Raw genomic sequence first — 18,866 nt, 5'->3', positions numbered from 1 at the left:
GAATGACAAACATCTGAATTGCTCTGTTGGTATTAGTTAGTATTTGGAAAATAATCCGTGAATGCTGAGGACAAGTCTAAAATTGGACACCCAAAATTAGAGGCCATTTTCGAAAACTCACTCTTTGTGCTTCACTTCATCCCGTCTGTAAAATGGGGATGATAATACCGCTTACCCACCTTTGTGAAATACTTTGTAATAGACAGGTTGTCATCACTATATATACAAGTGCAAGCTATTATTTTACATTAGAGATTTCTAATATACTTTCCATTTGCCTGTTCAAGATAAGGAATTATTTTAATGTATGTCTTTCAAATAATTCATTACCTTTTATTTTTGAATGAATACATCATGTTAATATAAACTTCCTTTCTCTTGTAAAATAATCTGGAACATCAGTTAGTGTGGATCTTACTCTTGCTGTTTCCTGTGGGAATTTTTCAACCTCACCACCACTTGGTTCTCTCACACAGCTTTATGCTTGATCCCTGTGATGGTCTGCTGTTCTGATCTTGCTATCTTGCTACGCATTATAGGTGGAATACCTCAAAGGACACATGAGAGGGCATGGAGCAGCATCTTATGATACACCAATGATGAGACACGTTAAGAAAGCTAATGTGCTAAGTAGTCATGTAAGATGGATTTAAGTGACACAAAAGGGAATGTCACTTCCTCTATGTTGTATATGATCTGTGTCATTCCTAGCACAAGACAATCAGCCTGAATTGTAAATGAGTTTATAATGCACCAGTTGCACTGTTTTTTCCTGCAGTCTTTCTGTCAAAAGTGTGGAATGCACCATTTGACTAATACCTCTTTTTTTCCAATGCAAAGACTGTGCATGGGACCTCTGTGGGTGGGGAATTTGACTAAACCAATTTACAGTGCATAGAACTTGAAGCCAAATTCTACCCTTGCCCTTCGTGCAGCTTCCAGTGATTTTAATGGATGTCTCCAACACACACAGCCGAGGCTGGAATTCTGCTCTTAGGATTTAAATTGAAAAAATGCAGCTGAATTTGGTGGGGTCTTGCTCTATTGAAGACAACATAGGAAATGGGAAAATATGTGCCATTAGATGACAGTGCTTAAACTGAAAGATACAAAATCACACTGAGATGGAGTTAAGGATCTAATACTGAACTGCAAAAGCAAAGAAGTTTTAATCCCTTGTGCATTTAGATTTTGCAGTATGTATTTGTGTTACCTTGGGTTACTCAGCAGTTTGTACACACTGTTCTACTTAGGCATAATACCAAATGAAAAAAGTGTGGAGTCCATTGCCTTAATGGGGATTTTTAAAGCATATTCCTTTAATGTTTTTACAGTAATCAGAAAAACATTAGGAAACCCTGATACCTGCTCCCATGTGCTCTGACTCAGTCTGTGAGATCCTCTACCATGCTACAGATCATTCATTTAGGTCAGATTGTTTCCTTCTGTACTGAACTGGTCAGAAGAGGGTTTATGTGAATCCCTGTAATGTGCTCCGGTTATTTCATTGAAACCCAAGATAGATTATTCAGTTGCTGGCCCCAGGATCTATACCCCAGACCTGTTGTTGGCCAGACCTTAGGATCAGGGTCACAGGAAGTCAATGGAATTGTGCCAATTTACATCAGCCAAAATATTGACCCATTGTCAGGAATGTGATGATGATGTATGTCATTTTCAACGCACATAATACACTGTAGATGAGGTTCACCTGTTCACTTAGCTTCCTGGTGTCAGAGTGGTACAATGCAGCCAGTGTGTTTCTGTAAATTTGGCCCCAAACCCTCTGGCAAAATAAATTCTGATTGCAATTATTTCAGGGCACATACTTTCTAATACTCCTTCCCAGCTCAGAAATCATGGGTATTATGGCTGTGTCACAGAGTGTGAAATGGCAGTGCACAGATTCCACAGCCTATTTTGCTCAAAAAGGAAAAAAGGGGTTTTACTGTTTTTCCATGTCTACATGTGATTACTGCATGCAACCGCAGCATGTCTAAACATCACCGACTATATTTGTCAGGAAATAAGAATCTTTTCTTGGAGCTGGGTGCCTATTAAGCCCACACTGCTCCATAAAAGCAAACTTTACGAGGAAAAGAAGAAAAGCAGCATAACTCATCAGTAATGATCAGAGCTCTGTTTTATGTGTTTTAGCTTCAGTTCTGGTTTTAAGTATAACCTGACCTTCCCTTAGTCTTTGAGTAACTTTTTTAACTGGCTTGATTTTCATCTTGAAAGAAACCGAGTTAGTTGAGTCTTGAAACTGATGTGGCATGTTTCTGTTGTTGTCTTCTTTGTCATGTTTACTTTTCTGGGCATTTCCTATTAGAGAAGCAGCATCTCACCCATCTTGTTAGCCTATCTTTATAAGACAGGTACCCATTTTGTTCTCTAACCATTCACCCTTTTTTGTTTTCTCTGTGTGTCTGTTGTAATTATTTTTAATTTGGAGCTACGTTTAGTTTCCCCCTTCTGTGATCATTTCTTTTCTTATAAGTTCAGCAAAAGTGAACTACTCTACTTATGGGCCTGATTCTGATTATTACACCAGTGTGTCTCCATGGACTTTAATGCATTTACACCTGATTTACACCTTTGTGATATCAGAATCAGACGCTAAGTGTTGCTCTTGAATGGCAAAAATGTTGTTGTTCTTTGTTTATTTTCAGCAAGTATAGAGCTGGTGTAGAGCATGACACTGTATGGATAAAATATGCTAAAGAATTTAAAAGCCAAGAATAAGTGGACTGTGATTTATCTATGCATTGAAGCATCTTTTGTGTTTACTAATATGGAACTGTATGCTACTATTTCTGTAAATATGTTTAAAGCATCGGTATCATTCCCAGCATGAGCCGTTCCTTTCATCAGTTATGTCTGTCAGCTCTTCTGTAGATGACTTCTTTCATTTGATTATTTGTATAAATAGCACTTGTGGCTTTGTTTTTACTGGAGAATTATTGATGGCTAGTGCTGGGAAGGGTCTCCTGTCCCTTCCTCACCGCCACAGTCTCTTACCCTCGCACTGTGGGTGAGAGAAAGGAGGTGTCATTGCCTCACCCCCTTTCCACACCCACCTGTGGATCAGCAAGTGGCAGCACGTAGAATATCTCTGGTGGCTGAAGCTCAGTTAGAGTGACCACGCATGCACAGACTCACACCCACCCACACCTACAAGGTGGGCTCTGGTTGTAAAAGTCAGAATGTGACCCTAAACTCTTGAGAGGCAACTAGTTGAAGTTTCAACTTCATTGGGATCAGAATTTGGTCCTAGCTGCAAGATCTCATGTAGCTTTGGTCCTAGCTTTAAGATCTCTGCCCCCGATGGCAAAATCTTCTTATCAAAATGACTTTCCTGTTCAAAACATGTCCCAAATTGAAGTGCAAGGGTCCCTGTCCTGCGTATTTGTAGACATTGTGAACAATGATCATCCCCTGTAGGTCCACAGGAAATAGTCACCTGCAACTAAACCTAGAGCCAGTGAGAGATCACCAGGGGTGAAATCTTGGTCCCATTAAAGTCAGTGGCAAAATTCCCATTGATTTCAACAGGGTCAGAATTTCACCCTATGTCTGCTGAACTTTCATGAACTTTCACTGATGTTCATGGATATGGTTTAACCCGAGCCTCCACCTTAGTTCAGAGTGGGTCTAGGGATCTTGCTTAGCCTGTTGTGCACCCCAGTTCCTAATGATTAGTTTAAATTTACCCTTTCTGAAGATGTGACCACTCTCTCTTTTTGTACGTATCACCTCTTTTTGGTTAAGAAAATTGTAGTATCTTCATTGTGCACCTGAAAATATTTCTGCTGCCTCATTTATGCTACTACCTCTTGAATATTTAGGTAGTTTTCATATCTCCCTCTTCTCTAAGCCCTGGTCTACACTAGGACTTTAGGTCGAATTTAGCAGCGTTAAATCGATGTAAACCTGCACCCGTCCACACGATGAAGCCCTTTATTTCGACTTAAAGGGCTCTTAAAATCGATTTCCTTACTCCACCCCTGACAAGTGGATTAGCGCTTAAATCGGCCTTGCCGGGTCGAGTATGGGGTACTGTGGACACAATTCGATGGTATTGGCCTCCGGAAGCTATCCCAGAGTGCTCCATTGTGACTGCTCTGGACAGTACTCTCAACTCAGATGCACGATTGTCTGCCGTTGCTCTGACGCAGGGAGGGGTGACTGACGCCATGGCTTACAGGGTTGGCTTACAGGGAGTTAAAATCAACAAAGGGGGTGGCTTTACATTAAGGAGTATTTCAGGCAGGACTTCACGGAGGGTTCCAATAAGAAATGGTGCACCTAAGTTATTGTTCTTATTGGAACAAGCAGGTTGGTCTGGCTTCTGATTGATACATGGCTGGATTTACCTCGCTGCACCTTCTCTGTGAGTGACTGCAGTGTGACCTAGAGGAATGAGTCCCCTAGACGGGGGGCGGAGGGGGGGGGTTTGCAAATGAGTACAAAACAAATCTGGTCTATTTCTTGTTTTGATACACTCCATCTATCTTTTACATCTTTGGCTGGCAGCAGATGGTGCAGAAGGACTGCATGCCATCCACATCTCATGGCTGCTCAGAAGAAGATGGTACAAGAGGACTGCTAGCAATCCGTATCGCCTGCCTGCTCACCATAAGATGGTTCAATAGGACTGACTGCAGGACTAAAGAGAATGACCTGATCAAGTCACTCCAAATTTAGTCCCTCCGCCCATGTCTGCCCAGGCGCTCCTGATCGACCTCACAGAAGCGACCAGGAGCACCTCGGACATGACGATGATGGCTACCAGTCCTATTGCACTGTCTGCTGCCACAAGTCAAGGGGTTGCTGCTGCTGTGTAGCAATGCAGTACCACGTCTGCCAGCACCCAGGAGACATACGGTGACAGTGAGCTGAGTGGGCTCCATGCTTGCCATGGTATGGCGTCTGCACGGGTAACTCAGGAAAACAGGCGCAAAATGATTGTCTGCCCTTTCTTTCACGGAGGGAGGGAGGGAAAGGGGGCCTGACTACATGTACCCAGAACCACCCACGACAATGTTTTAGCCCCATCAGGCATTGGGATCTTAACCCAGAATTCCAATGGGCAGCGGAGACTGCGGGAACTGTGGGATAGCTACCCACAGTGCAACACTCCAGAAGTCGACGCTTGCCTCGATACTGTGGAAGCACTCTGCCGAGTTAATGCACTTAATGCACTTTTAAGTGCACATTAAGTGCATTTTTTAGAGCATTTTCTGTGGGGACACACACACTCGAATATATAAAACCGATTTCTAAAAAACCGACTTCTATAAATTCGACCTAATTTCATAGTGTAGACATACCCTAAGATACACATATTAAGCTTCTCTAACCACTCTATGTACAATTGCCAGTTGGTCCCTTTGGGTTGGATTCTACAGTCATACATGCCTGCACAACTCCCACTGATATAAACATTGGCCTATCTTATTTAGCTATTTTTTGTCAATGTTTTTTTTAAAAAAAATCTTTTTCAATTTACCAGCCTTATCTGCATGTGAGGAGCTAAAATCTGTGCATTGAATGAAAGCTATGAATGGTGTCTTGTAAAAATTGAATGTGCATTTTCTTTCCCACGTCAGGTGATCTCTAAAAGATCTTTTATTCCAATGGATGTCTTAAAATTATTGCATTTTTTGATCCTCTGTTCACCATCAGACTCTTTGTGAATGTGGGCTTCTTCAGTCTCTGGCACAAGACAGGCTAATGTTCAGGAATAATTGAAATGCTTTGTTGTTTTCAATTAGTTGAAGTACAAAGCAAAATTTGACAAAGAGAAGGGTAAGAGGCCGAAGTATGACTTGAAGGAGGCCAAGATCTACAAGACCTTGAAAGATGCTCACAACATCGCTAGTGAGGTATGCCTACTCATTACAATCTTTTTTGCATTTTCCAGGGGGGTTTTAAAATTTTGGCTTTGACTAGCAGAGTCCTACTTTGTGTTACTAATACATTATATATTAAAAGCTTGATTTGGAGTCTTCTTTCCTGATTTTGTTTGATATTTCATTCCTGTAGGTTAAATATAAGGCGGATCTAAAGAAACTTCACAAGCCTGTGACAGACATGTCAGAATCGCTGATAATGAACCATGTCCTGAGTACAAGTCAACTCTCCAGTGCTGTAAGCTCATTAACTAACCCCAGATCTATTTGATTTTCCATTCCCATTCTGTATTGACCTCTGCTAACAATTTCTATAACAGCTCCATCCTTTACTGTTCTGAGGACATCACCTGGTAGTGATCTCTTCTTCTCCTACCTAATGATTATTACCTACCCAACTAGCAACATTAATACATCCAGCCTTTGGACACTGAAATCTATATATGTAGAACTGCTACTATTTTCAAACCTCTAACCATTTTTTAACTGTAATCATTTTTTACATTTTTGACTGATCATATCTCACTAACAAATACCAGGTTTCTTTTCCATTTTCTCCTTTTTTTGCAATTCTTTCCTATTTATTATTATTTGTGACTTCCTTTTTTACTGTTTTTTTAATGGGATTTTTGTGTTTACTCTCACCCTACTGTAGTATCACAGAATGATGGCTATGTCTAATATAGCACTTCAGAATGATATAAAAGAGCAGTCATTATTACATGACATAACCCTATTTCTTTTCTTTTCCTGGTGTAAAATAAAATCTTGGTCCATTTTGAGATTATCAGAAAGGACAAATGTCCACCCCGAATCTTTAGAAATAAATCTATTTGGGGGTTGCTTTTCCCCCACCTCCCTCATTTTGTTAGATTTCAAATTGCTATTTGATGTGCCATTGAAGTGTTTGCATTAGTTGGGCCTAGGAAGTAGACCTGATCAGGTTTTTATTGAGGTGGTACTTGATGCCTTCCCTTCAGTACCAGTACAAGAAGCAATATGAGAAGAGTAAGGGTCACTACCATGTGGTGCCAGATAACCTTGAACAGCTTCATCTAAAGGAGGCTACAGAACTACAAAGTCAAGTAAGTTGGTCAAGTGTTTCTCATTCATCCATTTACTTTCAATGTCATACAGTTACTACAATTACCCCTAGAGGGCTCTCTGATATGGAATGAGCCCTATGCCAACCTGCTGTACACAGAAGTCAGTTAGAAACATTTTCTCATTTATTTTTATTGAACGCTCACTATATGTATGCATATTTTTGACACAATAGCAAGTCTGTCCCTTCCATGTCTTTAACCTGTGATGGCAGCGGATAGGAGCCGTGTGCATTTCAGTGAGAGCGCCAGAGACTGCAGTTCATTTTCTAATGGAAGTCTGTTGACTGAACGAAACAGACACCTATAAGTCCATGAGCTGGTATAGCAGCTACTTCTCTGCTAATTCGGAGGGTAACTTGGGTCTCCTGTTGTCAGGTGAAATACAAGGAGAAGTATGAAAAGGAGAAAGGAAAAGCCATGCTGGACTTTGAAACTCCAACATATATCACTGCCAAGGAATCTCAGCACATGCAGAGTGAGGTAAGATGCTTCATCAGCGAACTCAGTAGAGTTAGATTTAGGAAACCTCTGTATAGTGCTGTTTCATTATTATGTTTTCACAGTGAACTGAAAATGGTTGGGGATAAACCTTGAGTGGTGTTGTGCCCTGTAAACTATAGTTACATTGTAATGTAAGTTCCATTATACCTGCATTACCAATGGAACCATACTTCGTTAATTCAAGGGATTTCAGTGTGTAACTATAAAGGATGTACCTCTGACACTCTGTCTACATCAATAAACTGTAATAAAGTAGCCTATACTTGACCAATAACTTTGAGTCTATGGGAGAAATACAGTATGAGATTACCATTTCACTGAAGGTTTTGCAGCATAATGTATTACGGGACTTATCACAGTCTATGGGAAGACTTTTCAAACTGTTAGTGTAAGTGCTCAGAATATAATTTTTATTGGAGACCTATATTTTTCAGCAACTCCGTTTAATTGCTGTTTGTCTCTGATGTCACAGTATTTTTCATTGGCCTGTCATTCTATCCTTTCAAGCAGTTATTTCTTATCAGCTTTAAGTTTTGATCTTGTCTTGTCACGTTGAGAAACTTATACATGTTGAAACACACTTGTATAAGGTGGTCAGTCATGCTGTTTGGGTGCTTCCATGGATTGTTTGAACTTCTTGCCATACACAGACAATTAGAAACACTTCTGATACAGGGTCAGCTCCAGCTTCCATTGAAGCCAATGAGAGCTGTTTCAAAGACTTCAGAGGGAGTAAGGTTACACCCACAGTTACCTTCCTGGAGATGGTGACACTGTGAAATCACTGGAGATAATAAGAAGTTGCTCTTTTGTCCTGGTGCATTTATTTTGAAGCAATATGAAAAAAGTAATAAATATTTGCTTTTTTTCCCTTCTTCCTACTCATATTAGAAAGAATATAAGAAGGACTATGAGGAGTCCATTAAAGGCAGAAACCTTGCTGGCCTGGAGATTACACCATCTTTCTTACATGTCAAATATGCAACCAAAATAGCAAGCGAGGTAGCAGCTACTCTGCATTTACTTCCTCTATTGAGCCAAATAATTCCACTAATTAACCTCACCAGTATTCCACCAGTATTCACTAATTAACCTCACCTCATTGCTTACCATGTATGTTAAGTATGTTTTCAGATGCCTTTGTACCATGATGTAATTTGTTGCATATGTTAATTCCACTAACTGTTAACCGTATTCACATTTATTGTGTCCCTTTACATCAACATAATTGTTCCTGTGTGTGTGCATCCATAAGAGTTTAGAATGAGTTCTGATCTCTGTCTTTAGAGAGTATATAACTCCAAACAATATTCTTTGTTACTTAAAACAAAACAAACAACCCCTCCCCCGCCCCCGTTCGGTCTCATTTTTTCTTTACATCAGAGTAGTGGAATGATAACTATTTCTGCAGTTTCCCCTTCTTTTTTCCTTCCTATAGAAAGAATACAGGAGGGATCTAGAGGAAGGTGTCAAAGGTAAAGGTATGACACTCTTGGAGGAGACTCCAGACATGTTAAGAGCAAAGAATGCAACTCATATCCTAAACGAGGTAAGTCAAATTACTAGCTGGAATAAGGCCTGTCTGGAACTAGAACCATTCCACAGCATTAATGCACAAGGTGACATTAACACAGAATGATAAATGTTGCTGGACATGGACTTTGGGGAAGGGAAGAGTATTCCAGTGAGCTGCAGAATGGGAGCTAGCACTTGTTGAGCACTATTCATGACTCTGCAACTGACTTTATGTATGACCCTGTGCAAATCACTTTAACTATACTGCATATCTGTAATAGAGGTATTTCACAGTAACCTCTCTCACTGGAGTAGCTAAGTTAACGCATGTTTCTAAGGGCTTCACCACCACTGGATAAAAGGAGACTTCCAAATGCAAATTATTATTATTATGGTATGTCAATGCAATACTTCAAATTAAATGTACCTGATAACTGGCAAAGGGGATATTTGAATTTGTAATATATTTGTATTGATGCTGCAGCAAATTTGTGCAGTTCAAGTTTATTTTATTACCATAATTTATATTACAACTGATAATGGGCCAAATGTAGCAAAGTTTCTGGTTTAAATTACACTGACTTGCACCAAATAGATCCTTTGAACCCCAGGGAAGATTCATCCTAGTGTTTCTGTGACTGTGCTTCACAAAGTTACCATCGGGGGGGAAGCATTAATTCTCGAGGTTTTAAAGCTGCTATCGTACATTTTTCAGACAGCACTAGCGTCTCATTGCCCACCTCCCAGCACAAGTGGCTGGTCACTGCTTTGTACTTCCACCACCTGGTCCCTAGGGGAATTTCTGCCCTGAGACCTTGCTCCAAGGTTTATGACGCCACCGTCAGCACCACCTTGAAATAAACCTGGCTCATGACATTTGTCCATTTACTGCTGTATTGTGTTGTCTGTTCTGAACATTTACATAGTTTTTATTGAAAATAAACTGTCATGAGTTAATATAATTGAATTTAACGTTGTGGTTTTGTGTGTATGATTGTCATATGCCATTTCTAGATGGTAGAGCTATTGTAATGAGACTCTAGCTAAAGTTGCCAGAGCCATCCGATTCCACATATATATATATTGTTTTCAAATTATTATCTTCACCCATAGAAAGAGTACAAGAAAGCACTGGAGCTCGAAATCAAAGGAAGAGGTCTGACAGACCTGGCTTTGGAAACACCAGATTATATGAGGGCAAAGAATGCCACTGACATTGCCAGTCAGGTCAGTGTGAATAGCGCAGACATAAAACCTGATGACTTTTTAAAAAGAAACCTTATGAAGAGTATTTTCTGAGTAGACGAGAGAAGACAGTGATCATAGATATGATTGAGGGTCCCTAATTTAAATGTTTTCCAACAGATTAAATATAAGCATTTGGCAGAAATGGATAAAGCCAATTACACCTCTGTTATCGATACTCCAGAGATCATTCATGCCCAGCAGGTCAAGAACCTTTCAAGCCAGGTAATGAGATTTAAAGAGTCATGGTTGTTGTTCATTCTCAGTGAGTCTCTCCCTTACTTGATCATTAACAGAGGCTAATTCAAGCAGATTTTGTCTTAAAGTGAATTAAACTAACTGGCTGTAACAAAATTCAGGAGAGAACGCTGGACATATGCTACCAAAGAACTGTCAGTCTAGCATCTCTGACCAACATTAACGTCAGTCAACATTTAAAAAAAAAAATCCTGCATAAAGATTATTTTATGTGTCTGTATTGGCCACTGCATTGCTCGCTACTGTTTAAACTTGCATTAATCAGCAGTAAAAAATGCTGTACTATTTTTTTATTATCTTTAACAGAAAACTATCTTTTTTTAACATTGATTTAACAGAAAAAATATAAGGAAGATGCAGGAAGGACCATGTCACACTACCTGGCCGTTGTAGACACACCAGAAATGCTGAGAGTCCGTGAGAACCAAAAGAACTTTAGCACTGTACGTACATGTACCAAGCCATTGTTTATTGTCACACAACAGAGAATGTCCATTTCCCATCTAATTAGTTTGTTCCTGTTTTAAGACCCTTATCCTTATGGCCCTACCAAATTCACAGTCCATTTTGGTCAATTTCACGGTCATAGGATTTAAAAAATTTAAATCACTGAAATCTTCAAATTTACAATCTAAAATTTCACAGTGTTGTATTTGTAGGGGTCCTGACCCAGAAAGGAGTTATGGGGGAGGTGGGGGGTTGCAAGATTATTGGGGCGGGGGGGGGTGCGGTACTGCTACCCTTACTTTAGTGCTGGTGCTGGCAGGGCGCTGCCTTCAGAGCCGGGTGCCCAGCCAACAGCCGCCAGTCTCTGGCCGCCCAGCTCTGAAGGCAGCGCAGAAGTAAGGGTGGCAATACTATGATCCCCCTCCAAATAACCTTCTGACCACCCCACAACTCCCTTTTGGGTCAGGACCCCCAATTTAAGACACTGGTCTCCCCCGCGGAATCTGTGTATTATAGGGTAAAAGCACAGGCCACAACTATTGCCATAACATGGGGGGATTGGGCAACGCTATTTGCCTCATCTTCCCCCAACTCTCATGTACCAGGCTTTTAAGTGGGTCCAGTGTGGGGTTACAGAGCCCCCACCATATAACCTATGACTCAAGGTAGGCAGTCCTCTGCTTACTTGCAGGATTCAACTTGCTGTTCTCAAGCCCCTCACTCCTTTGTGCCGGGGTCAGAGGGTACCAGAGGAGCGACTTTAGTCTGTGAAGACTTCAGGTATCCTCTTCTCCCCAGTGCACAGAGAACCACCTGATCTCTCTTAGCTCCGGGAACTGGCTCTTTTAATCTTTGTCACTATGCTTCCAGCAAGTGTCTAGTATAGTTAAAAATGAAATAGTCATGCAGGTTACTAATACTATTTCTCTAAATCATGCTCTGTTTAACATAACTGTGCCTCCATGATGATGTGAGGAAGGCAAAAACAACCTCCCGCACCAGACTTCTGCCAAGTCATCCAGAGTAGGAAAAGTTCCTTCCTGACCCCCAAACTAGAGGATTGGTCAGACCCACAGCCAGGGCTGTCCTTAGGCATACACAGCGGCGTAGGGCACCTGAAAATTTGGGGCACCTCTGGGTCTTATTGTCCATCCCCCGCCTCTTCCTATCCCTGTTCTGACCCTTCCTGCAGGCTGCCACCATAGCTGGCTGCTGCAGCCTCCTGAGTCTTCCTCCGGAGGGGATCTAGTACTTAAAAGTGAAAAGGCTTTCCAGCCTGCCAGACCTGTTAGCAGATTGAAACTGTTAAAGAGCCATTCAAGTGGTAATGAAGCATTTGCCAATCCCCAGGTATACACCGTCAGGGTATGTCTTCATGACCACCGTGGAAGTGCTGCTGCGGCCGCACTTTAAGGTGGCAGTGTAGACAAGGCCTCAGGTTCTGCATTTACTGACAAAACCAGTTGTGCATTACTGTGATACCTATTCAGGGCATGTTAGTCTACAGGATCTTAGTTTAAAATTTGCTTTAAAAATATTTCATTAGTGTGTTGCTGAAGATTATAAAATCACATCTCTAAAACAATCCTTGCATAGCTTTTTAGATGCACAGTCTGAGTATTCCTCTTTAGCCTTAAATGCTTGGATCGTCAGACATATAGTTTTTTAAATAAATCCTTCAAAAGACCACCCTTATCTAAAATACACATGCGAGCCGGGGCTGCCTCAGGCATAGGGGCCCCATTAATCCTAAGAGTGGCCTTGCCCACAGCCTCCTAAAAAACACAGTTCCTATGCTACAAAATACAAGGAAGGAAGGCGTAGCTGCTTAAATGGTGCAAGAGGGTCTCAGGGTGTGTCTACACTGCAGCTGGGAGCAAGCCTTGTGCTAATAGGGCTTGATCTAGTGTGCTAAAAATAGCAGTATGGATGCTGTTCGGGCAGCAGCTTGGGCTCTTAAGGCCATCCAACACCCTGGGTCTGAACTTGAACGGCTAGGCCAAGTCTCTGCCAGAGCCATAATGATCACACTGCTGTTTTTAGCACACTAGATTGAGTCCTGCTAGCCTGAGTCTCTCTACCTGGGCTGGGGCGTTCACTCCCAGCTACAGTGTAGCCATACATCAGTGGTTCTCATCCTATTTACCATTGTGGCCACATATTCAGCTCTCCATGTGTTATGTGGACTGCATCCACACAATGTAGCTATACTATCTGTAAGACCCTGAGGCTGAAACATGGGCCACAGCTGTGTATTGGTCCGAGAATCATGACCAAACAGAGGTGGGGACAAATTTAAATTTAAAAGGGTGGGAGGGGGAAGCAAAGCAATCAACTCCCAGCTGCCTCTGGTTGGCCAATAGAAGGAAGAGAACCCCTCTTCCGAGTAGGATGGATCATCCCTGCGTTCCTCTAGCATTCACACCCTCCTGTTTCTTGGGGCTGTCCACTTCAGTGCTGGTATTATTAAGTTTCCCACCTGTTGAGCCTGGTGGAAGGCATTAGTTTTCAATGGTGTGATTTTTCCCTAGCTCGCAGTAGTCACCTTTCTAGAATTTTTTTTTAAATTTTAAGACTCTATTACTATTTTTATTCTGATTAGCTGCAGTCTGGGAGAGTATATTTTACATTCATGGATTGTAAAAAATCCCACCACATATGATGACGTTTAAAAGTCTCCTCAGAATATATCCTTGACAAAGCTTTTATCTTCTATCTTTAAAAAAGAAAGCTTTTAAAAAGACAAGCGTAAACTCTTATGGACTAGAGTTGATATCCTAACCACATCTTTCTTTTCCTTTTTTTAATAGCTTCACTACCAGTGGGATGCAAAGAATAGTAAAGGAAAAGTTATAGTGGTACAAGATACACCAGAAATACTGCGTGTTAAAGAAAACCAAAAGAATTTCAGCTCGGTATATTTATTTTACACATGTTCAATGCTAACGCAAATAGCTCCATTTTAATATTTTAAAAACACTTTTTAGAACGTTTCTTGTATCCACTTATGTCCACGTGTAGCCTTACTAACTTCAGTGGAGCTACTTACACTTCCAATTAAGCATGTGCGTGAGAATTTGCAGCCTCAGGTCTTTAGGGTTTCATCCTAATTTTACACTTATAGTTGGCTGACTTTTACTGCCTGTCATGTCTGTTGCTGCTTGCGCAAACGTCTCGCGCACGTTCTGGTTTGACAGTTAAGCCACCCTGTGGGCAGTAGGATTAGGGCTCACCCTGATTTGGTCATGTGGCCAATGGCCATCTAGTGCTGTGCACCTTGTAGTACAACAATCTTGGTGTGATGCAAATGTCACCTTTGACCAGCAAACGAACGGCGTCTGCCCTGATTTGTTTCACATTTCACATGATTTATCTTAAGGAGTTAAGTATTTTCCTTGGGTCATGTCCCCATTGGTCACATTGTACGTTTAACAACAGAAGGCTGTCCAAACTCTGGAGAGTGACACATTTCAGTCTTAAACTACATGCTGCAAAATGGAATACCATTGTCCATAAAATGTGCTACTGCAAATAAAAATGATCCAGACCCTTTGTTTCCACAAGGGTCACTGCTTGTAGTAGGAGAGACTCTTCAAGATAGGCAAAGTAAACTTTACCGACCTTATTTTGCACCAGTTACAGCTAGAGCTCAGAATTGGCTATGAGCCTGTACCTTTGTATATTAGTTTGGCCCACCCACTTTCAGATGTTTTGTAGTCACTCTCTAGGAGGGACAATACTGTGTTTTCTGTGCTTAACTTTGTTGTCTTGTTTCTGAATATTAAGATTTTATATAAAGAAGAGATTGGAACAGGAACAGCTATTGAAAAGACACCTGAGATGCAGAGAATTAAACAAACCCAGGACGCGATTAGCACGGTACAAAACAATGGATTTCTAACACTCTACCTGGGCTAATACAACTCAAATAATTTCCTCTTTCGCGCTCGTTTCCTTATCTGGTGCTAACAGCAGTTTTGGCATTACTGATGACATTAAGGGTTATTTTAGAGCCTTTGCCTATTACCATTTGTCAAAAAATAGTTTCCTAACAACTTTAAAAAGTTTTATTTTCTTCAATATTTGGGATAGCTCTTACTAGGAAAATCTTTCTAATGATTAACAATATGCTAATTATAATCCTTTTGTAAAACATGGAAGTGCTCATTCTAATTATAATCTCTCCCCAAACATGTAATTTAACACATTTTTATATCAAGTTTACTTTACATAAAAGTTTTAATATTCTAAAGGATGAATAAGGATTTATTTATGCATGTTGGCAAATGCAATTGTAAGTATTCAGCCTACATACAGTTTATGCTTTTAATGCTGATGTCATATTAGGGCAAGGGATACTAAAGCTTGCCTCTTCATTCGAATGTTTGCTTGATGATGGCGGGAGAAATTTGTTCTTGAGGGGTGTCTTTTATTTTGCATCTTGTAAAAAAAGGAGACAAAACTAATTTTTTTTAAATTGACTCTTGTGTGCAGCCTGACCCATGTTGGATAGGATATGTTTCATAAATCCAAAACTTGAACACCTACATTCATATAGAAAGCAAGTAGCAAGGTTACAGGTCTGTTCAGTGTATTTAGATTTATGTTAAAAATCAGTTTCAGTCCACAGTATTATGAAACTGAGCTATTAATGGTAGCTTCAACTGTAGCTGAGATTCCCTCTGCTTACAGCATTACTGTGAAAAGGACTGGAATGCTTTAAAAGCAGAGACCTGCTTTTAAACTGGATTGCTCTGTTGGTCAAAAGTACAGACACGTCTCTGGTCCTATTGAAATGAGTGGGATCTGCAGGTTCTCAAAGTCTTTGGAAATCAGGCTAATTCTGTTTCAGTAGTTAAATATGGATTTAGGTGCCTAACTTTAGGCACTTACGCTAAGATTTTCAAGTGACTAGCAGTTTTGACTGCCTTCATTTTTTTGGTGCCTAAGTGATACATCTCAAATTAGGCCCAAATTTTAGCAGTCATGTGATCAGCACTTTCAAAATACCATGCCCTCTTGAAGGTGTCTCAAGTTGGATGCCCAAATCTTGGGCTCAGGTTTGAACATTTTACTTTAAGAAGCTAAGATTGTCTTCCTCTTTACTCTGGGTTCAATTATTGGTTGATTGGTTTCTGATGCCATGGCAATTCTGGCTCTTTTAAAGACTTGAGAGCCAAAAGATTCATCATCTGAGCCCTAGAGAAACCCTCTGCTCCTGTCTATTCCATTAGAATTTATTGAAATCTGGGTCTCAGAAGGATGTATGTAATGCTTTAAGTTTCAGTAAGTTCTAAATGATCTGATTCTTTGTTCTGTCATGTAATTGGTTACCATATACATATGTTTAATGAGCTTTAAGTATTTTTGTTTTTTGAATGTATGTGACTTTGCAGATTAAATATAAGGAAAGTATTGGAAAAGGAATTCCAATTTCTGATCTTCCAGAAGTGAAACGTGTGAAGGAGACACAGAAGCACATCAGCTCGGTAGTGGCTGATATTTTCTGCACTCATCTGTGTGACCTGCACAGTCATAACACTATGCTTGCATTACTAAATAGTCCTCCTTTCCTTTCTAATAAATGCTGTCATTTCCAACTAGGACTTTCAGGGAGGAATGCCCTTTGCAGAGCTCAAGCTTTAACCTCCCTTAGCATTAATGGCTGTTGCCTGTTGAAGAGAGAATGTACCTCTCAATCTTTATGATGAGCAACAGCAGGGTACTAGAATCCAGTTTTCTTCACTACTCAAGCTTGGAGCTTGATAAACTCAGCCACTTCGCTGATTTAATTCTAAATAGGTAGTTAAGAACAAAAAAATGGTCAGGTAGTTTCTTAAACAATTCTGCAGTGTTGTGAATGGTTGGAGGGAAATCTCACTAAAAGTATCTGGAGCCATATTAATTGTCACAAAATCCAGTTACAGTTCTGAGTATAAACAGCATCTTGGCCTTCTTTGTTACTCTGTTGTTAAAGAGCTACTGATTTTTAGGTGACATTCCTCTTAACTTCAGTGAGAGCATTGCATGTAGACTCATGAGCAGATGTGGTCCTTTGCTTATTGATACCTCAGTTATTCACCACAAAAGAGTTATCTTGAGTGATGGCAAAGTCCTTATAAGTGAGTATAAGTAACCTTTAAGTAATAACTTTCCCTTTCCTGTCCCCTGTCCCACCATTTCCCTCTGAGCTCCTTCTGGTACTAATTGTTTTTTACAGTTCAGTTTTGCATAATCTGGTTATATTTTCAAACTACACTGGCGTTTGCTAACCTTGGATTTACCTCATCTCTTGCTTCTCATGCTTTGAATGCTTTATTTACCATATATTCTAACCATTTTCTGGTTTTGGTGGCATACTGAAGGCATATAATGCAGTATGTACATCCATTTTAGTGATTTACAAGTTACATCTCTAACATAATTGTAGTTCTGGTTCTTATGATCAGACTTTGGACTGAGGCATTTTATATGCAATTTCCTTTCATGAAAATGCAAGCAATTATTTGGTCAAATAATTACAAATGAAGACAAATCTAACTGTATGAGAGCTGAAATTCGGATGCGCTTTCTCATCAGAAAACTAAAACAAAATGGAGGGACTAGAGTATTATTAATAGGTAAGACAGGGTAAATCTTGAAAGGGCACTTCATGTGCAGTGGAGCCCCATTGCTAAGTCTCTATACAGTGCTTTCAAAATGTACTACACAAGCCTCTGAGAATTTTAGCCATATGTTGACACTATAATATAACATTTCTCTCTCTGAAAATGTTAATTACAGGAAAAGTAGCACATGGGAATTTTCAAAACCAAATCAATGTGTTTTTTTTTAAAGAACTGCAACAGTTTTAGACCCCAGATCAGCTATGCATTTAAGCATGTGTGTAACTTTAAGTGGGCAATCCCATTGACTTCAGTATGTTCATGTACTTAAAATTAGATGCCTGTCCAACTACCTTGAACCAGGGCCTTAAAAACACAAACCTGCAGCCAAAATAAAATGTGCACATATTTACATGTAATCCAAACAAATTACATATCCAGCTTCGGTTAGGTTTCTGTGAAAAGTGAGCAGTCTTCTCATCACCTCTGTGGGTGCTTATGTTCTTTCTGCAGGTGTTGTACAAAGAGGATCTTGGGACAGGAATCCCAACACCTATGACTCCAGAGATAGAGAGAGTCAGACGCAATCAAGAACACATTAGCACGGTATTTCTCAAATAAATAAAACAACTCATCCTTTCACAATAACATCCTAACAACCATTCTTTGTTTCTTCAATGATTTAGAAGAAAACTACCGACATGAAATATTTAACTCATCTCCTGCCATTCCCCGTTGTGTTTTTAACCTTTTGAGTGATTTACAATTTTATATGCATTAAAAACAAAACAAAAAAACACCCGGAGGTCAGCAGTGAAATTAACATGGCATTTTCCCTCTGTCTGTTTGTTTAAGTTTAACTCACCAGCTTCTGAGTATTTATGGAATAATCAACCACCATGCAGCTGCCTTTAGCATTCACCTCTAGAAGTGTGGAATAGTCAATACTGTTACTAAACACTGCTCATCACATAGCCAGATTTAATAACCTTGCCTGGTTTGAGTACTTTCTTGTACCTCACAGGTTTTGTACAAGGAGGGCTTGGGGACTGGGATCCCAACACCTGTCACTCCAGAGATGGAGAGAGTCAAACGCAATCAAGAGATCGTTAGCTCGGTATTTCCAGAAGAAAACAACAATCCCGATAACTCCTCCATTAACTCCTCCATATTAAATTTCTTCCTTTAACCCTTCACAGGGCTTTGAATCACAGCCCTTTTTTTTAACTGAACCACTAAACCTGTCACCATCCTAGTACGGCATTTTAATTTTC

General features: G+C 40.2%; 1 protein-coding gene across 1 annotated transcript in view; it reads left to right on the top strand.

Moving 5' to 3' along the window:
* NEB (nebulin) overlaps positions 1-18,866 on the top strand; it is a gene marked incomplete at its 5' end in the record, with an annotated part of 194,582 nt that overhangs the window by 160,810 nt on the left and 14,906 nt on the right. Inside the window, 15 exon segments of the mRNA XM_084642730.1 lie at positions 540-638; positions 5,778-5,888; positions 6,049-6,153; positions 6,896-7,000; positions 7,397-7,501; positions 8,414-8,524; positions 8,961-9,071; positions 10,151-10,264; positions 10,403-10,507; positions 10,879-10,983; positions 13,798-13,902; positions 14,774-14,866; positions 16,384-16,476; positions 18,106-18,198; positions 18,617-18,709. Of these exon segments, the coding sequence (XP_084498856.1) occupies positions 540-638; positions 5,778-5,888; positions 6,049-6,153; positions 6,896-7,000; positions 7,397-7,501; positions 8,414-8,524; positions 8,961-9,071; positions 10,151-10,264; positions 10,403-10,507; positions 10,879-10,983; positions 13,798-13,902; positions 14,774-14,866; positions 16,384-16,476; positions 18,106-18,198; positions 18,617-18,709 (1,548 nt within the window).

This window comes from Lepidochelys olivacea (assembly GCF_965140295.1).
Source record: "Lepidochelys olivacea isolate rLepOli2 genome assembly, chromosome: 11".
Lineage (NCBI taxonomy): Eukaryota > Metazoa > Chordata > Testudines > Cheloniidae > Lepidochelys > Lepidochelys olivacea.
The sequence above is the reverse complement of the archived record's forward strand: the minus strand, read 5'-3'. Positions and strand labels throughout refer to the sequence as shown.